Source organism: Vigna umbellata, chromosome 8 (genome assembly GCF_029865625.1).
Source record: "Vigna umbellata cultivar VRB3 chromosome 8, Vumbellata_1.0, whole genome shotgun sequence".
Classification (NCBI taxonomy): domain Eukaryota; kingdom Viridiplantae; phylum Streptophyta; class Magnoliopsida; order Fabales; family Fabaceae; genus Vigna; species Vigna umbellata.
The window spans coordinates 23,762,746-23,788,499 of record NC_142172.1 but is presented as its reverse complement, the minus strand read 5'-3'; the positions used below and the strand labels follow the sequence as shown (position 1 = coordinate 23,788,499).

Below are 25,754 nucleotides of genomic sequence, written 5' to 3'. Positions count from 1 at the left end.
TTTAGGCATCGGTTCTTTATAGAACCGAGGCCGTAGACCCTTATTGTCTCGGTTAAAAAAATAACCGAGGTAATAACATGTGTTTAGGGTTAAATTTTGCGAACAGAGATAAAAGTTATGGCCCTCCTCTCTTTTCTCCCATTTTCTTTCGTTGGCGAAAGGGAGGCTTCCTTCCTGTTCTCTATTCCGATGGAGGCGTGGCGAAGGGATCATCAATGGCGCGACGGAGGCGCGATGGAGACACGACGCAGCAGGGGCACAAGGGCGCGGTGGTCGTTCTCGTTCTTCTTCTTCTTCTCTCCGTTCTGATTCGCAGCGAAGGAGGAAACTTCCTTTCGTCCCCTTTTTCTGATTTTGATTGGGTTGTTTTATGTTTGATTGATTTTCTGCAGGAGCGGTGGTGTTTGATTGATTCTCTGCAGGTGGTGGTGGGAGCGCGCCGTTCTCGTTCTTTGTTCTTCATAGTTGGGAATCTTTGATGATGGTGTTGTGAGATGGAACGGTGGGCGTTGATGGATTGTGTCCAAGGGCTAACAACTCACCTGGCGAATGATGAAAAAAAAAAACCCCTCTACTGCCTCGATTGGATTTGAACCGAGGCAAAAGTACACACCTTTTAGCCTTTTTGTCTCGCCTGTATATACCTCGGTTGCAGAACCACTGCGTATAAGCGAAAATAACCGTTATCGTCTTCCTTTACTGTACTAGTTATATTAGTTGTTATAACTATGAATAATATATAAAATTATACTTTTAAATAATAAGCATATTCATTTTTTTTATTTTAGTGCGAAATTTGAATAAAACACTCTCCTAAAAAGATAGTAAAAAAAAACTATCCATTATTAATTTAGTATGTGATTGTTTTAATGAAAAAAATAGTAGGTAAAGGGGTCTTTGTTGAATAATTTGATTTAAATTGTATTTAAATATTTTTTTATCTAAATTTAATTAAATACTTGTTTTTATATAATTTTATTTAAAATTTTAAAAAATAAAATATAAAAATGAAAATAATATTTTGATACACATATATTTTACATCCATTTGATACTTTTTTTTAACTTTTGTTATGAGTAATAGTAAATTGACACATTTTTACATTTATTTGAAATATAATACAAGAATAAAATGATTGTAAAAGAGTAAATTTTTATAATTTTTTAGAAAATAAAAAATAAAAATAAGAAATGGTAATTCAAAATAAATGTAACAAGATTTATGTGTCAAAATATTATTATTTTTCTCTTAAAAAAATACAATAAATTATTATTTTATGTTCATTTTATATTTGTAGTGTGTAAATATGTCACCTCTATCATGAAAATATATGCAAATATCATGGATACAGTAGATATAAAAAAAATAGTATCTTGTTTATCTTTTGTTTATATTCGACGAGTAACAAAACTGGTAAGAGAACACATTTTTTTCAGATTGCATACAGAATAAGTTTAGAAGTGAGTGTACGAGTTATAATTAAACATGTAATCTTTGCTTTGAACATTAATTATAACACTATATTTTCAAAACAACGAAGGTTTTACATTAAAATGCTGTATTGGAGGGACGGTGTATTTGTTACACAGGATCACCCGCTTATTTAATCATAAGAAAAAAAATAAAGTAAAGCTTAAAAGTAGAACGAAGTGAATGGGCGAATGAATGTATCTATACGAAGTTACTTGCGTAAGGCACTGTGGTCTGGGGCAGCCAGTTATCTCCGAGCAAGAAGTTAGAGACAGTAAAATTAGCAGCATCGGTGGCATTAATCACGTGGTAACCGGCCCATGTGACTCTGTTTGCAGTGGTCGATCCAGGCCCAGTGTTGTTAAACTCTGCATAATACAAAGTGTTCAAAGCAAAATCACCGTCCCATGCACGCCACCCACCTGGATCGATCACGCTGTCCATAAAACTCTGCATGTAAACCGTTCTTGAGTAATTTTTCCAAGGCCTTCCCAGATAAGTTTCAGCCGCGTTTATGTTCGCAGCCAAATCATCGGCTGCTCTAATCGTACAATTTTGGATACAAATTCCGGTGTTTTGGTTGGGATCGGTTCGGCCTTGTGCGGTTATGGCGTTGAATTGGCCATTCATTGGGAGACGAGGATAAAGGTTACAGTTTTGCAAAACTGTCGCCGCGTTTCCGAATATGAAATCCACGGTGCCGTAGATGTCGCATTCCCTGTAGAATTGTCTCAGGGAATGCGCATAGAGTGTGTCTTGGTACCCCTCGAAACTGCAACTGTAAAACGTCGATAAATCTGCCCCGTTACGAAGTGCTACGGCTTGGTGCTTCTCTGCTCCAGCAGTGTTGCGAATGGTCATGTTAACACCCACAAATCCTGCTCCAACCACCGCTGCAATAAAAGTGCATAATGTAATAATATCAGTCATCATGCCTCATTTCTTTAGGTGAAACTCATCATGTCTAATGATTATATAACTAAAAGCTAGTTTCTTTTTTCGAAAATAATATTTACTTATAACACACAAAATTTTCATATTTATTTGATATTATTTTCTTTTATTTTTATTTTTTTAAATTATGAAAGTTTATTATTTTGTGACTATTTTATTTTTCGGATATATGGTAAATAAATTTTTATAACATATGTTAAATAAATATATAAATATATATATATATATATATATATATATATATGTATATAATATATATATATATATGTGTGTGTGTTTGCTCTATTATTTTTTTTTTCATAATTATTAATTACGATCTTACATTTATTTTTATTCTTTCACACATGCTTAATCTATTGTTTTTAAATATATTTATGAAATTATATTTATTCATGTGACATGACAAATATGCTAAGAGATATATTTATGTTGATTTGATACATTTTATAAAAGTAAAATAATAAAAAAATTGTATTTTTAAGCAAGGAAAAAAATAAAAAATAAGAAAATAGTATCGAATGTAAGAATTTTTGTGTATCGTTTTTATTAATAATTTTTTTTTTAAAAGCATTTAGCATAAATTTTTTATATTCATTTAGTACTATTATTTTCCATTATTTTATTTTTTTAAATAAATATAAAATTTACTTTTTTATAATCATTTTATCAAATAATATATACTTTGTTTTGTATTTATTTTAGACTATGACATTTTAATAATTTTTTATAACAACTTTTTTATAAGAGGTCGTGTGTTACTGTTTTATTTGTCTCTTTGAATTTATTTCAAAAAAATATTTAAAACGAATCCATCACTTTGAAAAAAAATTGTTGAGAAAACATTTATCATTTATTTTTCTTTTATAGTCGTTATGTAATCTAGGGTACGTACCAAAAGTTGCGGACTTGAAAGTTGTCCAGCCATCAACAACACTTCGATTTCCTGTAATAATTGTCTTGTTGATGCCATCTCCAACCATCATCAGGTACGTCTTTTTCTTATCAATGGACACATTTTCCTCATAAACACCAGCAGTGACGTAGATGAGGAAGTACCCCGATGTAGAGGAAGACTTGTTGGGCGCCGCCGCAATGGCGTCGTTCAAGGTGGTGAAGTTCCCGCTACCATCTTTGCTGACAGTGACGATGTCCTTCACTTTCACCTCGTCACCCACATTCCCCTGAAGGAGCTTTCTCCGACTCACGGAGTTGTAGATCGCGCGTGTTCTGCTGGACATCTTGAGCGGTAAACGACCGTTTCGAAAGGCGCGGTGTTTGGCGGGTGGTTGAAACGCGGTGACGTTAGCGTTGGTGGGGACCCAGCCCTTGGTGAAGAGCGCGAGAGAGACGGTGTAGAGCTTGGTGTCGTTGGACAGCGGTAGGAAGAGTCCGTTGCTGACACGCCAAGCGGAGGCTGTGGCTTGGAGGCCTTCCAAGCAGGTTTGTTGGTTGGTTAGAATGGCGCTTAGAAGGGTTTGGATGTCGTCAGCTCGCGAAGTGGGAAGGAGCGTGGTTGTGCGGTTGACTGTTTGGAAGGAACTGGAGAGAAAGTCGACGTTGAGTTCGGCGAGGGTTTGGCAATCTTGGAGCGCGTGGATTGCGGAGGTTGAAAGAGAAGAGCGGCGTTGAAGGTATCTGTTAACCAAGTTCAAGAACTTGGTTGCTTGTGAAAGAGACTCTTTCACTGAGAAACGGCCATAGTCGTAAACATTGGCGTTTCGGGGAGGGAGGACGGAACTGCAATAAGATGGGTCTGGGGTGGATTTGCATATGGTTACGGGAGATACAGAAGTGGTTGGTGGGGTTTCTGCGAAAACCAGGGAGATGAATAACAAGGGTATAAAAAGGTTGAGAAATGGTGATGTTTTTGGGAGAGAATTACGTAATTTATTTGCCATTGGGACTTGATATGTTAGAGTAAGAGTTGCGTAGTTTGGAAGAGCTGAGTGTGAGATGGAAATTGAGTTCAATCGTTGGTATTTATATAGGAAAGGAGGTGGTTTTCTAAATAGAAAGATTGTGTGATGCATTAGCTTTTTACATGTACGTATGAATGCATATATTGTTGGGCAATTGGGTGTTAGTGCAATTGCAGTGCAAAGTTGGAGATCATAGACCAGTCTTTGCAAGTTTGAAAAAGTGGGAAAAGGAATATGCTTGGCAAGTACATTTGCACTCACAAGTTATTATTTTGGGACATCAATGAGATTTCACACATGATATATATCTTATAAGGATTCACAAAATTGTCCCACGTATACTGTTTGACATTTATATAAAAGAGAAAATATTAAAAAATATATATCCATTAAATTTTGTGGTAATATATAATCGCCCATTGCCACTTTAATATAGTTGTTTTTCTTTTACGCGTCTATTCTTTAGCTGAAGTATACATAATAGTCAAAAAAACTTTTTCCTCTGTCAACGGAGTTGTCTTCAACCAAATCTCACACAAATCCAATTAACTTTTACCGGGTGCTGCTGGTATAAAAAAAGGAAAACGTTTTTTTAACAACTATATTTTACCAACCTTTTGACAACACCACGTGGGGACGGGATTGGCCGTTTTAAATGTTTCTTTAAAAACCAATAATGTTACATGGAGGAAATTTTTGAAAGAAAAAAGGTTTTACGGTTTTATTTGAGAAGATCTTCATTATCTTTTTCCTCTCGCGAAAGCTCTCACTTTCTCTCCACCAAAGTTCTCACTTTGTCTTCCTCGTTTATCAGTCTCGCTTTTCCTTTCCCCATCGTTGACGAACTTGGTCCCATTACCATTCTCGCTTTTCTCTGTCGCATTTTCCCCTCTCTTCCTCTCTCTCTCTTTGTTTGTATCGCGTTATTTTCCCTTTCTCTCTCGCGATTTGTCCTTGCTTTCTCATCCATCCATTGTGAGCTCGAAGGTGACCTCCCTTAACGTTGCTCCATCAGCTTTGTAGCATTCCACCTCTTTGCGTCTCTTGCGCTCTCCATCAACGAGTAAAGGTGTCTCCTTTCTCCAAAGTTTGAGCTTTGTTCGATGAGAAATGGAATTTGAGGAAAATGTAGTAACTGAGTTTGTTTGAAAAGTAAATGAAACGTTTGGCGAATACGTCCATTCACATGGAACTCAGTCACCCATTCACAAGAAATGCAAAAAGTCACAAACAAGAGCAATAACCACCATGGGGAGTAGTGCTCATCTAGCTTGGGAATACAATTGAAGTTTCTGTACAAATGACCCTTTTTCCTCTGGTAATCGATTACAAGACCCATGTAATCAATTACCAGAGGAAAAAGGGTCATTTGTACACAAACTTCAACTGTACTCCCCAATTGGGAGAACTTGACTCCCTAGGGTTATTTTTGTATCCTTATGGGTGATTTTTTCCAATTTTTGTCTCATGTTGCTGATGGTGTCAAGTGCATCAAAACACAATTTACCCCACTCAATTGTGGACAAATAGTTCATATAGGTGTTTAAACCAAGGTAGGTGAAATACATATAAGTGTTTGGCTTGTGCTAGTAGAATCACATCGCACCTTAATTATACTACTATTTTACCTTGAATTATGAACATTTTATAAAGAAATAAAATAAATTAGAATAATATAAGAAACATGAGACAATAACTTGAAAGTAAACTCATTTAGAAAGCTTAGAAAAACGTTTTTTTTGGAAAATTAACTGCATCTACTAAAGTGGTTTATAAATTATGAGTTAGTAATCATTTGAAAAATCTTTGAGTCTACATTCCAACAAAACAAGAGTCAACTCATTTGGAGTTCGGTGGAGAAAGTTATGAGCAAAACAACCAGCAAAGGTTAGAGGTGGTAGAAATATATAAAACGTTAAATTAAAGGAATTAACTGCACCTACGCAGATGTCCAAAAATTATAAATTAGTAGTCATTGGAAAGATATTTGAGTCTATTTTCTAATAAAAAAAAGAATCACATCATGCACCTCACCTCAGTTGGAGAAAACCACCTGAATGGACATTTTTTTTGGAAGAAATCAATGACCTAACCTCATTATTGGTGCAGGGAGCACATCCAATAACATTGAACTCACTCGCCCATCTTAAAAACTTAAAAATTCAACAAAAATAGAGCAATAACCACCATGGGGAGTAGTGTTCATCTAGCTTGGAAGTACAGTTGAAGTTTCTGTACAAATGACCATTTTTCCTCTAGCCATTTTCATGTAAGTTAGATGAGCTCCATATGCATCTCTGGCCATTTTCTGCCCTGGTAATCGATTATAGGGGTCTTGTAATCGATTACCAGAGGAAAAATGGTCATTTGTACAGAAACTTCAACTATACTCCCCAATTGGATGAACAACACTCCCCAACTCTTTTTTTCGGACCTTTGCTGTTGTTTTTGCTCTTAACTTTCTCTACCGAACTCTAAATGAGTTGGTTATTGTTTTGTTGGAATTTAGACTCAAAGAGCTTTCGAATGACTATTAACTCATAAATTTTAGACCACTGTACTAGGTGAAATTAATTTCCCCAAAATAACATTTTTCTAAGCTTCATAAATGAGTTTCATTTCAAGGTATTGTTTCATGTTTGTTATTTTAGATGGCTGAGTGAGTTTAATGGTCATGAGTGGTATTTAGTGCACCAATGTTTGATGAATTGTTATCTACGTTTTCTAATACCGTTATGTACTTTTTAATTTCAAAACTTGTGGTTTGATGAAATGTTGTTACATTTTCCTATTAATGTATGTGGTTTTTAATATTGTTATAATTTTTCATTACTCAATACCCTTCATTATTCCTTTTTTATTTGTTTAATATTGAAGTATTCCAACTTCAAGTATTCCAATAATGATCCATCCAGAAAACCTTCAAAACACAGTCAAAAGGACTCCAAAATAACCCTGGGGAGTGCTTAAGTCAGGCCTGGGTAGTTCTTGTCAACTTTCAGTACAAAAGAGGAATTTTCCCCTGGTAAGCGATTACATAGTCCCAGTAATCGATTACAAGTGCATATGTCCTGTGTCAATGGTGCAGGACCTCACCTCTCAATGAATGACGAACAAACAACTGTAGAAAAAAAATATTTTTGGTTACAAATAACCAACAAAAACCACCAAAATGATCAACAAAAGCCAAAAGCAAAAGCCCAACCCCAAAATACGAATACGGAAAAGGAAAAAAGTACATACCTTGTTCGAAGAACCTATATCAGCGGATAAACTCATTGCACAAAAAAAGCTCAGAACTTCGACACAATCGACACCGAAGGAGACACTTTGAACAAACCAACGACGGAGATCAGTGAACATAGATCGTCGAAATCACGAACTTGATAGAGAAAGAGAAACTTCGAACAGGGCCAGCGATGACGGAGATTGCTGAGCGTCGAGAAAGATTGCTGAATGTCGAGAGAGAAATGCAAAAAATGGAGAGAGAGAAGTTCAAATGAAACTAAAAACCCTAAAATTGAGAGAAGAGAGAGTGTTGAATGAAGAAAAGTGTTTTCGGAATAATGAAATCTGAAACCTTGATCCTTTTTCAAATCAAATTTCTTTAAAAAAATATATTCAAAATGGCCCAATACAATGCTGACACTCGTTATCATAATATTATCAAATTTGTGTTGTAAACGTATCGCGGTCATATAAAAAATATTGACATAAACGAGGTTGATGAATGGTTCAGTGTCATGTACACTATCAATCAATGCTTGGAATTTGCGCCACAGTATTTTTATTTCCTACTTTATATACCATGGAAGAGGTAGCGAAGTTCAGGTATTATTTTTAATTTAAACGAAGGGGTGCATTTTCATGAAGAATTTTCTTAAATCTGCTTTAAGAAGAATGAATAATCTTCGAATTATGATGTTTATGGATTAATAAGTGTATGCTCGAATTTTAGTTTCAATGAAGTTAAAGTGAATTTTAGTTTCGAAATAAATTTTAGTTTTAATTGGATTCGACAGAAAAATATTTAATGGAAATTAAAAGTTGGTGTGTTTTGAAGACTCGCCTCAAATGTTAGTTAATGGATAAAACTATTCATATGTATTTTTTCAAATTAAAAAATATTTTGTTTTATTACATTATTATTATTATAGTATTTAATTTATATCGATGTATTTTATAATAATTTTTTATTTTAATTCAAGAAACTTAGTTTTCCACGTGAAAATACTTTTTTCTTGGAAAACTTGATTGAAAACTGTTCCGGGATCGAGTCACCTAAGTCCCACATAATTTCCTCCAAACGTTGTCTAGTCTATGTTCTTCCCATTCTCTCCGTCTGGTCAAGCTTCGTCCAATTTCCTGCGCATCGACCGGAGGTGTACCTGTTAAAGGTGCTCCGATGTCAAAGTCAGTGATTGTCCGATCGGTAATTTAAGTGCTGTAATAAATGCGTAATTAATGAATTCCCTTACCTTTTACCTTTGACCTGTATTTATAGTTTCGGTTGTGGACCATGGATTAGCGAGACCTTAATCAAGGCCCAATACTAGCTCAATCACTCATAATCACCGTTTTATCTTAATCTCCCACTTACCATTTTGTGGTCGCTTGGCCCCATTACTGGCGCGTACCGGATAGGGATACCGCCCAGTGGATCCTCCAGTACACCAGGCCCCCCAAGCCCTAGAGAATCAATTGTCGTTGGGTTTAAAACCGGTCAGTAAGTTTTGAATTGGGCTTTGGCAGGAAAGACACATGTCGCGTTATTGCAAGCTGTTATCCTCGGGTAGTGGGAGTGTCGTTTGATCTGGGTCGTTGATCGTGGAAGATTTCAACGGCTGCGATGAACTAGCGATTTCAAAAATTTTGCTATAAATAGGTGTGTCGGGTGCCCTCACTTTCACACTTCTCTTTTTCCTTTCATACATATCGTCCGACAACATTCTTTTTCCAAGGTAACTAGTAAATGGTTATCATTAGTGGGAGTTCCTCTGAGGGGTCAGCGGGCAGGGACGGCGACGATTCATCTGTCGGCAATGGATCTTCCTCCCCCAACTCTGTGTCGTCGTCCTTTCTTGACAGGACTGACCGAGAGAGGGGATCGGAACCAAACTCCCCGGTGTTCGGCGGTGAGAAGGTCATAAACAGGGTTTCCCTTTTCCTTCTTTAGGGAGGGGTTGACATCGATGTCAAACGGGCCAAACCGGAGGGTGGTTGGTCAGTTATTTATGGGTACGGGTGGGCCTCGCATGATGTGGGCTTGTACGTGTTAGACTATAGGACCCGGGACGAGCTGCAGTGGTGGGCCGATCATTCGTTTGTGGTGCAGGACGGGGAAGACTCTTGTTTGATTCGACTGGCGTTAGTCACCTTAACGAACGGGTTTTTCACGGGAAGGAATCCAGCACCGAAGATTTTTTCTTTGTATATACTTATTTATTCAACCAAATGTTTGTGCAGGTACCTTTTACTTCATTCGAATCAACCGTGCTTCGGAAGTTAAACGTTGCTCCTTCCCAATTGCACCCGAACGGATTGGCTTGCTTACAAGCTTTCGTGGCCATGTGTTCCGCTCTAGGGATCACTCCAACCGTATCCATTTTGCTTCACTACTACCATGTCTGCTCGCTCGCAAAAACCAGTTGGGTGTCCCTCACCTCCATTCGAGACTGTTGGTTGTTCAATTCGTACTCAGAGTCTTTCAAGAACTTCAAAAAGAGATACTTCAAAGTAATAATTAAAGAGATTGGCCGATCTGAATTTTATGAAGAGGCGGGCGTTCTCTTGTTCCCCTTTTATTGGACAAGGGATCCTCAGAAGTTAAATGCTACGTCGATCGGCATTATGACCCCCACAGAAGTAGACACTGTTAAGATGATTAACGCCTTGCCCCACCGTATCCTTGCCCACAATTTGGTTGAATGCCTTGGCCATGAGGATTTTGATCAGATGGCGTTCGGTATGGCGTTTGCCGTTAGTTGTGTGTAATTTTGATATTAACTTAGCTAAATTTTTGTTTTCTTTTCAGGAGTTATGTCTCTCTCGAGCCCTCGCAAGACTAGCTACGTGCCTTCGGCGAAGCACAAGGGGATAGTTAGCTCGAAAGCTTGGGATCCTCGCTCGGCCGGTTCCAGCCATGCTACGGCCGCCCAATCTCGCTCAATGGTGAAGCCGACCATTCAACGGCTGCAGAGGAGATTGCTCAACCGATTCCTATTATGGACTTGGCGTCCACGGGCGGGGAGTCGGTCCCAAATGTCCCTCCGAAAAAGAGAAGAAAATTCAAAGAAGGGGAGAAGTCCTCCTCAAAGAGAAGTCACCGGGAAGGCAACATCCCTCGCCCTATTCTGGGCGGTCTTTTTGGTCCAGCCTTCGCCATTGGGGATCGGGTCGATTTCCGTATGAGCTCCTCTCAGAGGGCGGTGGTGGAACCTTTGTCTGAAAAGGACATCACTAATGCCGCCCTGGAGTTTGCAACCAGGGGAACTATGCTCACTTGGTACCTCCACGAGTTCGCCGATCAGCGTGTCGTTGGGGATGTTCAAGCTGAGTTGGTCGAAGAGAAGAAGGTTGTCGAAGATCTCCGGGCCTAGCTAGAAGCCCTTACTCTTGAACATAATGGATATGGGGAGCAATAATCTGAGTTGCAGAAGAAGTTGGATGAGGCGAATCGAGAGCTAGGGACAGTCATTCAATAACTGAAGGATAACCGGGTGAAGGGCAATCAGCTGGTGGAAGAGGTCGGTCAGTTGAAGGTGGAGGTGAGGCTGCTGAGGAAGAGAGAAAAAGATTTTTCGGCCCAACACAAGAGCTTGACCGCGAAATTGGTCAAGGCAAATGAGGCGATCGGTACTTTGAACTCCAATGTACAAATCGAACATGAAGAGGACTTCAACAAGGCCCTTCGCCAAGCAGCCTATCTCTTGGGAGGAGACCCTTTGGCCTCCGGCTTTGACATCTCGAAGGATGTGTACGATGGGAATCTAGTTCCCATAATGGGCTCCTCCGGTGATGACGTTGGGGCGGCCGAGGAGGAAGCTGCTGAGGCGGAAGGGCGTGTGGCTGATGAGGACGGAAACCGGTAGATAGCTTTAAGTGGGGGGAGGGTAACTTGTTTGTTCTTTTTGTTTTATGGTGATGATTTCGATCGGAGTCAAATAGGTTTTGTCGTTTTCTTGCCGACCAGTTGATACAATTTGATGTACATCTTTGTAATACAATTTTATGTTTATGTCTATTGTTATTGTAATTCGTTAATGATCGTTCGTCAATGAAACCAGAATATGGTCTAAGTTTATTTATCATTTTGCGCTCCACCGCCCCAGTTAGGTCGGTGGATAATTTTAATGAATTCACTGTTTACGCCCAACTAAGTGAATGGTTCACTTAAGAGCTTGGTCTTTTCTACGGACCGGGCAGTAGTGGTTCTTCAATGAACTCGCCGTTCACCACCCAGCTTAGTGAATGATTCATTTAAGAACTCGATCTTTCTTTACGGACCGGCCGACAGTGGTTCTTTAATGAACTCGTTGTTCACCGCCCGACTTAGTGAATTGTTCACTTAAGAACTCGATCTTTCTTTATAGACCGGGCGGTAGTGGTTCTTTAATGAACTCGTTGTTCACTGCCCGACTTAGTGAATGGTTCACTTAAGAACTCGATTTTCTTTGGCGGACCGGGCGATAGTGGTTCTTTAATGAACTCGTCGTTCACCTCCCGGCTTAGTGAATGGATAGCTCTTGTAAATTCTTTCTATTGCTGGTCCATTGGTAATGTGTTGATGCTAAGTGAAATGCGTATAGTTAAAATCCTGATCATTGTGTTACCTTCTAAAGAGGGAGAACATATTACAACAGTAATTTTAACTAAAATAAAATTTCAAATGTGAAGCATTCCACGTGTTTGGGATAGGTTGGCCGTTTGGCTTGGCCAGACGCTAGGCCCTGTTTTCAAGGTATTCGGTCACTCTAAATTGCCCCTCCCATTTTGCGGCGAGCTTTCCGTGGGTGGCCGTTCTTCGGGCATCTCCTGTTTTCCTCCAGACTAAGTCGCCTTCCTTGAAGCTCCTAGGCCGTACTTTGGTGTTGTACTTCCTTTCCACAACTCGTCTGCATGCTTCTGCTCGCAAGACCGAGCGATCTTGTCGCTCGTCCAGGGTGTCCAATTCAACCCTGAGCTCCTCATTATTGATCCGGAGGTCTTCCAACTGTCGCCGTAAGGAGGGTTCTCCCAGCTCGACTGGTAACATGGCGTCAGTACCATATGTTAGAATGAAAGGTGTGTCACTGGTCGTCCCATGCGGGGTTTATCTATACACCCACAAGACTTCCGGGAGTTCTTCTACCAATCCACCTTTCTTGTTTCCCAACCTTTTCTTTAGTTCGGCCACTATTGTCTTATTTACGGCTTGGTCGTTCGTCTAGGGGTGCTCTACTGAGCTTGTGACGTGTTTTATCCCCAAACCTTGGTAAAATAATCCCAGCTTCTTGTCGACAAACTGCATGCCGTTGTCTGTAACCACCATCTGTGGAAGACCAAATCAACATATTATCTTCCACACAAATTTTTGCACCTGCTGGGCGGTTATTGTGGCGAGGGCCTCAGCCTCTACCCACTTCGTGAAATAATCGATGGCGACCAAAATGAACTTCTTCTTCGCTTGTCCAAGAGGGAAGGGTCCCACAATGTCCATTCCCCCATTGGGTGAACGGCCAAGGTGAGGCCATTGCGTGTAATTTGTTGGGCGGGGCTTTGGGGATATTTGCGTGGGCTTGGCATCCTTCGCATTTCTGAACAAGACTCTTGGCGTCTTCCTCCATCGTCGGCCAATAATAACCGGCTCAAATGACGCGCGCCTTCAAGGTACGCTGGCCGGTATGAAAACAACAAATGTCGTTGTAGAGTTTGTCTAATACGTACAACGCCTCCGGGCGAGCTAGGCACTTGAGAAGAGGGGTGGAAAATCCTCTCTTGTACAGATCATCTCCAACGAGAACGTATCGCGCAATCCTGCAGGCATCAGCTGATCGAATGGGACGTCCGGTATCCAATTCTTGCATTAATTTGCGAATTTCGATCCGCCAATCTTCTGCGTCGGTGCCACTAATGGTCAAACACTCTACTGAGGGCTCTGGTAGCATCTGTCGGATGACAGTCGTTAGTTGCCTCTTTTCCTTCCCACTACTAAGTTTGAACATGTCCGCTCGGGTTTTTTTCTCGTGTGGGATGTGCTTGATATCAACTTGCTTGAATTCTTTGATCAAGACGCTGACCCTGTGGAAATATTTGAGGAGGTGGTCGTCCTTCACCTGAAAATTGCCATTCATGTTCCCTCCGACCAGTTGGGAATCTGTTCGGCAGGTTAATTTGTGTGCTCCCATATCGCGAGCCAACTCAAGGCCTGCTATCAAAGCTTCATACTCCGCTTGGTTGTTAGACGCTTTAAACTTGAATATGAGGGAGTACATCAGCAGAAAACCGTCTGACCCTTCCAAAACAACCCCGGTGCCCCCACCCGTCCTTCCGGATACTCCATCCACATATAAATTCCATTCACCGGCAAGGGGTGCCTATGGTAGTTCTACTACAAAATCGATCAAATGTTGGCCTTTGACCGATCCTCGGGGCTCGTATCGTAGCCCAAATTTTGATAATTCCACCACCCAACCGACCATCCCCCCGACCAGGTCGGGTTTTCTTAAGATCTTTGAAATGGGATGGTCCGTCTGTACGACCACATGGTGACTCTAAAAGTACGGGCGGAGCCTCCTAGCTGCATTAAGAAGTGTGAGTGCAACCTTCTCCACTTGCTGGTAACGAGTTTCAGCCTCTTGGAGTATCCTGCTGACAAAGTAAATGAGTCGGGGCTCTGGGTTATCCTTTACCAAAGCGACGTTGATGGCGTCAGCCGACACTCCTAGATAAATTTGTAAATCTTCGTCTGGCCACGGTCGATTCATGACCGGAGGGTTGGCTAGCACACCCTTGACTTCCACGAACGCTCGTTCGCACTCTGCATCCCACACCTCTGCACCTTTTCCCTTCTTCATCCGTCTGACGACGGGCCGGATGCGCTCTACTAGTTTGGGAATAAATCGAGAGAGTGAGGTGAGCCGACCGACCAACCGTTGAATTTCCTTTAGGTTCGTTAAGGTCCTCATTTCCAGGACGACCGTGCATTTGTCCGGATTTGCCTCTATTCCTCAAGCGATCAGCATGAAGCCCCGAAATTTACCAGCGGCCACCCAAAAAGTGTAGTTGGCGTGGTTCAACCTCATACTGTACCGCCTGACCTGCCCGAAAACCTCCTCCAAGTCTTTTATGCGATCACCGCCGGACTTCAACCTTACCACCATGTCATCGATATATACATCCATGCAGCGACCGATCTGCTCCGCAAAGATCTTGTCCATTTAGCGTGATATGTGGCCCCAACATTCTTGAGGCTGAACGGCATGACCTCATAACAGTAATTTTCCTTTTCAGTTATAAAGGTCGTCTTCTTTTAATCTGGGGCATAAATCGGGATCGGGTTATAACCGGAGTACGTGTCTAGAAAACTGAGCATATAATGGCAAGACGTCCCGTTGACCAGGCCATCAATGCTAAGGAGCGGGTGAGAGTCCTTAAGCATGCCTTGTTGAGGTCCGTGTAGTTTGTGCACATTCGCCACTTCCCACTAGTCTTTTTTACCATGACCACATTCACCAACCACGTAGTGTAGGTCACTTCCCAGCTAAAGCTGGCCTCCCTCAACTTCCTTACTTCTTCGTTGACGGCTTCCCATTTCTCCATCCCTAATCTTCTTTTCTTCTGAGTGACCGGTCTTGCTTCCTTAAATAAAGCTAACTTGTGAGCACTAAGGTGGGATGGATGTCGAGCATATCAACAGTCGTCCATGCAAAAAGATCGCGGTTCCACCAAAGGACCGCCCGCAACTCCCGTTTCATCTCTGGCTCTAGGCCTCCTACCATGCTGGTAGTCTCTTTGTCCTCCAGTCCCACCTTAACTGTGTGAAACTCTCCAAGCGGCTCTATCCGGTGGTCAGTATTAGTGTGCGGGTCAAGGTCTTCCATCACCACCTCTGACCTGACCGTCTTTCGCCAAGTCGATCGGCGATGGAGTTTCAACTCGGCTGCACAACATTCCCTGATCGGGCCCGGACGGTGAATATCTCTCCCTTCTGTAAGGGGTATTTCATAGTCAGATGGGGGGCGGACACTATTGCTCTAAACGCGTTTAGGCATGGCCAACTTAAGAGGACATTGTAGGACGTGTTAGCGTCTACCAGTAAATAATGAACCTTCTTCTCATTGCCCTCTCGTTCGGGAACTAGACGAGTGTGAAGGTCAACATAACCGCACGTGTCCACCCGTTCTCCAGCGAAGCCTACTATCTGTTCATTATAAGGAACGATGAGATCCTCTGACAGGTCCATGCGTTGAAAAGTCTTCCAGTACAGAATATTGACAGAACTTTCCTGATTAACCAGCACCTTGCTCACCCCATAACGGGCTATTTTCGCCGTGATCACCATGGGGTCATCCTGCTCCAGATTTGGTGCATGAAAGTCATCATCCGTAAAAGTGATTTCCGACATGGATCTCTTAGGCCTCTCCACGCTATTGACTGATCGGAGGGCCCGGAAATGACGCTTCTTGGCTGAGGAGGATGATCCTCCCCTGGCGAACCCTCATGAAATGGTGTTAAAAATGCCGCGTAACGGGCGGTCGTTGCTTCTGCTACGGCTTCTGCTACGGCTTTTGCTGCGCCGTCTCTCTGATCTAGGACAATCATTTTTACTGTATTGTGCGCGGCCCCGGTCATCCCGCCTTGCCGGTCTCCTTCTACGTGGGCTGTGCGGTCGTACCGATGAGTCCACCTAACTATCGGTTTTGACATACTTCTTCAACTGTCCTGCTCTGATCAACTCCTCAATTTGATCTCTGAGAGTCATACATTCTTCAGTGGTGTGGCCCAAATTTTGATGGTTCAAGCAGTGCTTATTCCCATCAGCCCCGAGCGACGTAGGGTGCCTCTTAGGAGTTCAACGGGGTGTACTGCTGAAAACGTGGCCCCTTGGGAGGCTCCTTCTACTTGAATCCCCCTATCTTTCATGATTGCCCTTCCGGCCTCTTCCCCTCGGCTTTCTCCTTTGCCTCCTGAGCTTCTTTCCAGTACGATCGCTTCATCTCCTCCACCCTTACCTCATCAGCTGCCCTCTCATGCAACTCCTTCATTGTCTTCGGTGCCCGCCGGCAAACGCTGTCCTTGAAGGGTCCCGGCCGGAGGTCGGGCATGACATATTGGAAGGCCAACTCGGAGCTGAGGCCCTTCACTCGCCGGATCATCTTCTGGTAACAATCCATGAATGCCTTCAACATTTCCTCCTTCCCCTGCCTAAGGTTCGAGAGTTCAAAGACGGTCAAGTCTTGGGAACGACTATTGGCGAATTGACGACCGAACATAGCCTTCAAGCCCTCATAGTTTTCAATAGAGTTTGGAGGTAGGGAGTTAAACCACTCCAAAGCCTCCCCCTCTAGTGACAAAGAAAATGCCCGGCACCATACCGCTTGGTTCCCTATTCGGAATGCCATCCGGGTGGTGAACGGCTTAATGTGGTTATCAGGGTCGGTTGTCCCATTGTAAATACTGAGTTGTGGCGGGACGAAGTGCTCTGAAATATGAACGTCCATGATGGCTTGAACGAAAGGTAAGTGGCCAGAGGTATCTTTGACCTTCACCACCAGCTGTTTGCTTAGTGCGGCGCTCTCGGCCTGGTCGGCCTTAGCCTTACTCTTTTCGACCTCCGACTTGGTCGGTTTCCACGTCGTATCCGACATGCTACTATGCTCAACCGTGCCCTCCTGGGCGGCCTTGCCACACTCTTCTTTCGCCTTCTCTCCAGCTCTCGATCCTTTCTCTTGGGCTATGTGAGCCGAGCACTCTACTCTAACGGTCGCCATCTCCGCTTTGTGTCGTTGCTGCATTTCCTCCATTCTTTGTTGTAGCATCCTTATCATCTCTATCGGGTCTTCTACGCTCATATTCCTAGTGGTCACCATTGGGTCTTCTAAGTCACTCGACCCCACGGTGGACGCCAAAATGTTCCGGTATAGGGTTGAGTCACCTAAGTCCTGCACAATTTCCTCCAAAGCTATCCGACCTACGCTCTCCCCATTCTCTCCGTCCGGTCAAGCTTCGTCCAATCTCCTGTGCACCAACTAGAGGTGTACCTGTTAAAGGTGCTCTAATGCTAAAGTCAGTGATAATCTAATCGGTAAGTAAAGTGTTGTAATAAATGAGTAATTAATAAATCTCCTTACCTCTTACCTTGGACCTGTATTTATAGTTTTGGTTGTGAGCCATAGATTAAAAAGACCTTAATCAAAGTTCAATCGCAGCCCAACCATTTTATCTTAATCTTCCACTTACCATTGCCCATTACTGGCACGTACAGGATGGGGATACTGTCCGGTGGATCTTCTAGTACAAAAGTTATTTCGGAAAATCTCTTCTCATGATAATGTTATTTTTTGGTTTAATCATTCACTAAGTCCCTATTTTCGCATGGAATCTCAATTTCGTCCCTTTCTTTCTGAAAATATCAATTGGGTCCCAATTTTATGAAAATTGCAACAAATCGATCCTTTCCGTTAAATAGTGTCAAACGGCGTTAAAAAAATTTATGAGTGAATGCTGAGATGACGAACGAACGCTCGTCCACCAGCGAACGAACGCTCGTTCACCAGCGAACGAACGCTCGTCCACCAGCGAACGAACGCTCGTCCACCAGCCAACGAACGCTCGTCGACCACCGAACGAACGGTCGTCCAGTGTGGAACGAACGGTCGTCCAGCAGTAAGAGGTCCACGAGCGTTCGTTCGCTGGTGGACGAGCGTTCGTTCGCTGGTGAACGAGCGTTCGTTCGCTGGTGGACGAGCGTTCGTTCGTCATCACAACATCCACTCATCAATTTTTTTAACGCCGTCCAGCCAATTTAACGGAAAGGATCGATTTGTTGCAATTTTCATAAAATTGGGACCCAATTGATATTTTCAGAAAGAAAGGGACGAAATTGAGATTCCATGCGAAAATAGGGACTTAGTGAATGATTAAACCTTATTTTTTTGTACAAAGTAAATCAAACACAAACTCCAAATTTTAAAAAAAATATAAAACTTCCTATCTACCAAAACACTCTGAAAAGATTTTTTTTTCAATTTCACTTTATTTCAATTAAATAAAAAATATCATCTATATTTCTCCCTGTTTTCTCTCTGTATCCAAACATATACATTATGAATGATCAAACAATATTGAATTCAAACTTCATTCAATAAATTCGTATACCATAAATTTGAACGTAAAACTCAATGAAACAATTTTTAAAAAATGACTAAATAACATAAAAAGTTCATTTATACAAGTAAAATAAAATTTACCATCTTTTATGTTTGTTCTAAAGTTTATACATTGAAACTCAAACACAATAATTTTTTTTTTGTCGTAGTAGTGGAGTTGTTATTTTAGCCTTTATTAGAATAAAGGTTAAGATCATAATTAAAATAATCTTTAATTTAGAAAACTAAATATAAATAGTTTTTTTTTTCTTTTCTAAATATCCACCAACTTAAAAAGAAAGGAGGTAGGAGTCTTGGTTTATTTTGTTAGCTAAAACTAAAATTACACTATTTTATGCGATGTTAAATGCCATCAGCCATGGATTTGAAAAATGAATATAATTTTTTTATTAAAATTCACAGTGAGATACATTGTTAACACTTCTATAAAAAAAAATTATTCTTTAAATTATATATATATATATATATATATATATATATATATATATATATATATATATATATATATATATATATATATTACTCTTTAGAAATGTTAATAGAACTCTCGGGCTAAAGTAAGGGATTCAATACATTTTAGTTAAATAGTAAAGAAAATTCGGAAGAGTATGTATTATAAATATGATACTAGCTAGTTGTTCCTTTTTAAACACTTTCTAATATTTTTTTTAATCATGTTATGTTACTAATTATATATTATTTCCCTTTTTCTTTTCCTATTTCTCACTTTTCTCGTGAGCGTGTAGAACAATATTTTATAACTAGTTATCACCAATGTCATAGTTATAATAAATAATTTTTTTTAGTAGATAAAAGTATCAATGTGGCTAATAGGGAATTTAAATTGGTTAAGATTTAGGTGTATGTATTATGAAGAGTGTTTATTTTTAAGGTATTGGGCGTAAATTAGGTGGATGGAAGGTTATTTAAATGAAGATAAATACATAAAATGAAAAAAAAAAAGTCAGAAGGGAAAGACAGCGTTTGGTAAAGACTTGCCTATCTTTTGGTAACAAGGCATTTGGATTGAAATTGTGCATGCTTTAGTCAATGATGCCTAACTCCATGCATGACTCAACATATATCTTTCTTTAACCTTCAAATTAGGCAATTCTGAATTGGTATATGAGGAGGACACGTTCTTTCAGAAAACATTTACATTTGGACATCTTTATTTCTGTGTTTTCCCTTTATTTTTTAAAATGTTAAAAGAAGTAAATATACGTATACAGGCCAATAACATCTTGGTCTATTCAGAAAATGCCTTTAATCTCCTAAATAAAATCTAAATGCTTGTATTAGATGAAGACCTACACTAGTATTAGCATTCGACATAGTCACAATTAAGATTATTTTAGAGATTTTAAAAATGGAACTCAGTTATATTATAATGTATGATTGATTTATTATTTCATTTATTTTTCGATTAATATTACTTCATCGTGAGGGTGTTATTATAAACTTTTCTTCCTTTTTCAAGTTCAGAATAACGTGGATGAAAATACGTCCACCTAAGACTATCTCGCTTTAAGTTGGTGAAAGAAAAAGACATTACTATATAAAATACATTTTATAAAACTGTAATACATTGAGCTTGAATTTGAGCAAAGTAATGTAGGTTATTGAAATTGTATTTAGTTTAAGTAGGGTAGACAATTGGACTATGTACTAAATGAAATTTCACCGTAATAGAAAGATACTCATTACAAATAACACTTTAGGTAATTATAAAAGCGTGGGCTAAATTATAAAAGTTGTGACCTAAAGTTTAGGCAACAGTTTTCCAACCGTGATCTAGGTTTGCATGATCATTGATAATAGACAGTGTTGTTTGGTACGATAATATTTTTAAAATTGTTACATATAACACGGTTTTTCCCTTCAGTTTATTTTCATAATACTCTATACCACGATTTTATGTGTTACCTTTGGATTTAAACTCACATTTATTAAAATATTGTTTTATACGAAATAAATTCTTTTAATTTTGTATAGATTTCTTATACTACACTTTAAGATGAAAATTTGTTATATATTTTCAAATCACCATATTACAGAACTATATGTCACACAATCTTAAGTGTGAACAACATATTAAGTATGAACAACATATTAAGTGTGAACAATATTTTTATAATACTTTGTACCGATCAAATTAGTTAAAAGGATTCATAATAACAATAAAATTTAAGTTAATAATACAACAACATACTAAAATAGTAAGCAATTTAAAGATAAAAAAAATTAGTCATTTTAGATATCAATTTATAAACTAAAAATTATTAATATTTAAAATAATCTCTATTATGAATAAAAAAAACATAATTGAATTATAAATTGGTCACTAAATTAATCTCTAACATTAACTACTTGATTTTGGCTACTAAAGAAATTAATTTCTAAATTGGTCACTTAATTGGAAACCAATTTAGACACTAATATCTTAGGTAGTCACTAATTTAGTGACCAACATTAGACACTAATTTAGCAACCAATTTAAAAAATTAATTATGACTTTTTATTTATAATAGAGACTATTTTAGATATCAATAAATTTTAGCTTATAAATTAGTATCTAAATTGGTCACTATAATCACTAATTATTTTTAGTCTCTAAAATTGGTTTCTATTTAGACATTTTTATTTTGTTATATTAACTTTTATATATAAAAAAATAGAAACATTAATATATTGGATTCGGTTATAATGTTTATAACAACTAAAGATTTTAATTAGTTCACTCTACTATATATGGTACATCTGGCCACATAAGTATTGATCTCATTCTAGGACGATGTAGCATGGATTACAATCAAATACGTCCTAATTGCATGTACCTAAACATGTTAACTAGTATAGTCAAGGGAAACGACAACGGTTATTTTCGACTATAAACAGTGGTTCTTGAACCGAGGCATATACAGACGAGGCAAAAAATGGTAGACTTTTTTCCTCGGTTCAGAACCGAAGCAAAAAAGGGTAGGATTTTACCTCGGTTCACAAGTAACCGAAACAGTAGAGTTTTTTTTAAGGACTTTTTGCCTCGGTTCCTTTTGAACTGAGGCAGTAGAGCATTTGTTTTTTACATTTTTGCTTTCTATATCTTAGGTCCAAATGGTGATAAAGCCTTTTTAATTTTTTTACTTGCCTTTTTTACTTTTTTTACTTTTTTTAATATATGAGATCAAGCCTTTGTCCATCATCTCAAATGATGTAATTGGGTCTTGAGCATGCTACATATTGATTTGATTTGTTAGGTCTTCCAAATCTTTGAGTAGCCTACAAAAATAAATAGCAATTACTCAATACTTCATCAAAAATTAAAAAGCTGATGAAGATGACAGGAAGTATATATCCATAGTAAAAAGTGAAAGCATCATGATTCTTACCACTCACTCCTATTCATGCGCATTCCTCTTAGATTTCCATAACTTATTATTAATTCTTGGATAATATGCAAAAAACAATTTAAAAATATTTCTTAATTGTAGAAATATAACGAAAATGTGTCCAATATAAATGACTTAAATCATTCCAGAGATGAAGAAAGTAATAACATCGCGCAAATACGCAAGCATGGTTTGGATTCTATAAGCCATCATATAGTAATAACATTTCAATTGTCCTTGTGAAGTTAAGAAAAAAAGTAACAAATGGGATCACTCTTCTCTCGCTAATACCCAACTACCAAATACAGACATTAAACAAAAAATATTTATGCATTTTTAAGTTCTGCATCCAAATCAAATGGACTAAGAAATTCATGTTTGCAGCAGAGAGTAAAAACATTTCCCGAATATCTCCAATATAATATTTCAAGGAAAACTAGCACCGAGGCTTCAAAATTTATGAGTCAGCCTGTCCAATCACATCATAATACCATAGTTCTGATATCCCAAAGAAGCTAAGATGTAAACCAGTTACCCAACTGTTGAGAAATAATCACAAGGACTTGCATAGTTGAATGAGAACCCATTTTACTCCACTCCATTTGAAGATGCAGGAGTTTACATTTCTCTTCTGTTTTAAATGGATTATTCAACAATATACCTGTTATCATCATAACACCAACCATTATACAAACAGAAAGGAGAACATATAACTAGAGGTTTGTTTGAGATAACCCAAACAACTCACTAATCATGGAGACCATAATTTTTTATATAATAACTGCTATTATTCTAAGTGTAGCCTGCAAAAATAAATAACAACTACTCAATACTTCATCAAAAATTAAAAAGTTGATGAAGATTACAGGAAGTATATATCCATAGTAAAAAGTGAAAGGATCATGATTCTTACCACTCCTGTTCATGCGCATTCCTCTTATATTTCAATAACCTATTATTAATTCAATAAAGTAAACAAAATGAATATTTCAATTGACGAGAATATTACCATTGACGAGCATATTTCCATTAGGCTGTGAGACACGACGACTAAGTTCATCTCTGTTTTCCTCTCCTCGAGTGGCCGATACCTTCCAATATTAATATATTTTATCAACCACAAGTATAAAACTCTGCATTCATAACCTTGATTCCAAAACAACATATACGTATTAATATTACCAGTGATTCTATCATACACATAAGCCGCGGATTCTCCATCTGGAAATCCGTAGAAGAAACGGCCATAAAGTTATCGAAGTGCCTTTTCCACTCGCATCTTTTCTCTGTTTTGAAAATTCCCTTTTGAATCACCAAAAGTATATATTCGTTCCTCTCCTGTCTCTTAAGATTCTCATTGTGCCTGATGATCATAACCAGTCGACAGCCATCCACAACTTAGCACCACCGCTGATCATCTTCATCGTCAATGTCATTGTCATCAAACCCTAATTCGCACCACCACCATCAACACAGACGTGCAATTAGAAAAACCCCAATCAAAAGTCGTTGCACTCATCTTCTTCACCAGAAACCTCCATTGACGCACCATCACGAAGCTCTGTTCAACACCACCTAGCGTCGTCGCCAACCTCCATGTTCGTCTCTATGGCGCAACCCCGTTCAACCTCCATTCATCATCATCAAGCAACTTCAACCTACAAAATCAAACCAAACCCAGAAATAGATAAATCCCAAATCCCAATTCGCAAACCCTAACTCCCAAATTGCAAGAACAATTTGCAAGCACAGAAAACCCAACTTTAGGCCACCCATCTGCAGAGAAGAACAGAAACCCAGAATCCCAAAATAAAAAACCCTTGCCGCGAAATCGCATCCCTCCTTGCGAGACCGAACCAGCAACGAGAAGAGAAAGAGAGTCTCCCCTCCCTGTTAAAACCGCGTCTGAACGGGAAAAGAAAGAAGGTAAAAAGAAAGCCTCCCCTCTCTTGTCAAAGACGAACTCAAAACGGAAAAAAGAAAAAGGAAGAAGAACGGTCAGTGCGCCACTATGAGTCACCATGAACGAACGCCGCCTGGTCGCGCCATCTCCCCAACGCTGTCTTCATCAAAACGGGGCCATTGCACGAGCCAGAGATAACCCCCAAGATTGGGTGGTCTGCAAAAAGAAGAATAAGAAACCAAAATTAGGGAAGAAAAAGAAACATGAAGGCCAAGGGTTTCCAAAGTTCTGATGGCTCTTGGGAGGAAATAAAGAAGATTACATAGGGTTAAAGAGATCCAGAAAAGTCCTACTACCTCGGCTCTTAGCTTGATCGGTGCCTAAACATTTAAGTAATGCCATTTTCAAAATTTAATTTACCCTATATGCCTCAGTTAGGTGCCCACCCGAAGCCTAAAGACCCTATATGCCTCGGTTTCAAGAAACTGAGGTCGTATCTAACTGTAATGTATTAATTTAAAAGGTAGTATCTTAGAGGGAGCAGGTTTTCAGTAGGCATATATGCCTCGGTGACTGTAAGAACCGAAGCAGTAGCTTCTTTAGTCATTTCTTTAGTTATTTCACAGTGGTAGCAGGGTATAGCAGAGGTGTCAGTCGAAAAGCTTGAGTTATAGGCCTCGTTTTTTGTGATAACCGAGTTAGTATCTCTGTCTCTCAAAACGTGACAGTTGAAAGAGGGGTTATATGCTTCGGTTAGCCCTAGAAACCGAAGCAGTATGGGTTTTAGGCTGCGAGTATCTAGGAATCGAGGCATATAGAGTGGTCAGAATTACAGGATTATATTGTTATCACAATAAGATTAAACACTTACTTAAGTAAGGTAAATGGGCCACTAGCCCAAGCTTAGGCCTATCCAGGTAAGGGTCCACAAACATAATAAATTATATTATAAATAGCACAACCATCAAGGTAATTTATTTATGTTCTCAATAAATACACATTTAATGCTCTGTTGAAGTGAGAGACTAAGTTAAGTGTCAGAATGTCTTTTATACGCACAACTCCCATTCATCTTACGAAAGATGAGTGTTGAGAAGGAGGAGGACGAGCACTTTGAAGATTGAACTTTGGAGACATTAGAGGAATCGTTCAAGTCTCTACAGGTACGTCTTCGGCTCTATAGAACAATTGGCGTCTACCGTGAGGCCAAGTAGTATTTTATGAAGAAACTCTTAGTTCAATTAAGGAAGCAAACACTGTGGTATCCACAAGGAGCAAAGTGGTTAGGGATGAAGAGATGCAAGACCCTTCTGCGTTGAAATAACCACTATACAAATGGATGCCTTAGAGAAAAGAATGCAAGGTTGAAAAGGAGGGATGAGCTCGAGTTCATGACCGACAAGGAAAAGTAGAAAGGAGTTGCTAACAACTCGATCTCGGTGCAAAAAACTCCTTGCACCGTTCCTATCCACGAAAATGAAGAAGATAGTGAGTACAACCTCACTCCCAATATGCACCACTCCTTGACAGTCGAAGGCAACCGCTAACGTCCCTTCATAGATGACATCACTGGCACTCCCCTTCATAAGTAATGAAATGCTCTTACTTAAGACCGATATGATGGTAGCACCGACCTAGACGGACATGTGGTTGTCTACATCACTCAAGTTAGTTTGTACTCGATTAACAATGAATTCATGTGGAAGGCCTTCACTGCCACTCTCATGGGGAACGACCCCGAAATAATTTA

General features: G+C 39.3%; 3 protein-coding genes across 3 annotated transcripts; all 3 read right to left on the bottom strand.

Moving 5' to 3' along the window:
• Positions 1 to 1,535: 1,535 nt before the first annotated feature.
• On the bottom strand, positions 1,536 to 4,322 carry LOC124839150 (putative pectinesterase/pectinesterase inhibitor 41). Its single transcript, XM_047314885.2, has 2 exons — positions 3,317 to 4,322; positions 1,536 to 2,363 (listed from the first exon to the last, which is right to left on the bottom strand). Exons 1-2 carry the CDS (start codon positions 4,320 to 4,322, stop codon positions 1,672 to 1,674), a joined length of 1,698 nt encoding a protein of 565 aa, XP_047170841.2. The 3' UTR covers positions 1,536 to 1,671.
• A 7,963-nt stretch (positions 4,323 to 12,285) lies between these two features.
• LOC148194310 (uncharacterized) lies at positions 12,286 to 13,041 on the bottom strand. Its single transcript, XM_088097183.1, has 3 exons — positions 12,922 to 13,041; positions 12,813 to 12,873; positions 12,286 to 12,587 (listed from the first exon to the last, which is right to left on the bottom strand). The coding sequence occupies exons 1-3, from the start codon at positions 13,039 to 13,041 to the stop codon at positions 12,286 to 12,288; spliced, it is 483 nt and encodes a 160-aa protein (XP_087953309.1).
• A 148-nt stretch (positions 13,042 to 13,189) lies between these two features.
• On the bottom strand, positions 13,190 to 14,761 carry LOC148194309 (uncharacterized). The gene is made up of 3 exons (XM_088097182.1): positions 14,629 to 14,761; positions 14,147 to 14,544; positions 13,190 to 13,918 (listed from the first exon to the last, which is right to left on the bottom strand). The coding sequence occupies exons 1-3, from the start codon at positions 14,759 to 14,761 to the stop codon at positions 13,190 to 13,192; spliced, it is 1,260 nt and encodes a 419-aa protein (XP_087953308.1).
• Between the last annotated feature and the right edge of the window lie 10,993 nt (positions 14,762 to 25,754).

Excerpts from the sequence above, each read along its gene's own strand:
- LOC124839150 (XM_047314885.2), bottom strand. The coding sequence starts at position 4,322 with ATGGCAAATAAATTACGTAATTCTCTCCCAAAAACATCACCATTTCTC. Across the intron at positions 2,364-3,316 it reads TTTCAAGTCCGCAACTTTTG|CGGTGGTTGGAGCAGGATTT; the intron begins GTACGTACCCTA and ends CTTTTATTGCAG.
- LOC148194310 (XM_088097183.1), bottom strand. The coding sequence starts at position 13,041 with ATGGACATTGTGGGACCCTTCCCTCTTGGACAAGCGAAGAAGAAGTTC. Across the intron at positions 12,874-12,921 it reads CCACAATAACCGCCCAGCAG|ATGGTGGTTACAGACAACGG; the intron begins GTGCAAAAATTT and ends GGTCTTCCACAG. Across the intron at positions 12,588-12,812 it reads GCTGGGATTATTTTACCAAG|TCGAGCTGGGAGAACCCTCC; the intron begins GTTTGGGGATAA and ends CCATGTTACCAG.
- LOC148194309 (XM_088097182.1), bottom strand. The coding sequence starts at position 14,761 with ATGGACAAGATCTTTGCGGAGCAGATCGGTCGCTGCATGGATGTATAT. Across the intron at positions 14,545-14,628 it reads CGGGCAGGTCAGGCGGTACA|AGGCAAATCCGGACAAATGC; the intron begins GTATGAGGTTGA and ends CTTGAGGAATAG. Across the intron at positions 13,919-14,146 it reads GTTACCAGCAAGTGGAGAAG|GCACCCCTTGCCGGTGAATG; the intron begins GTTGCACTCACA and ends GAACTACCATAG.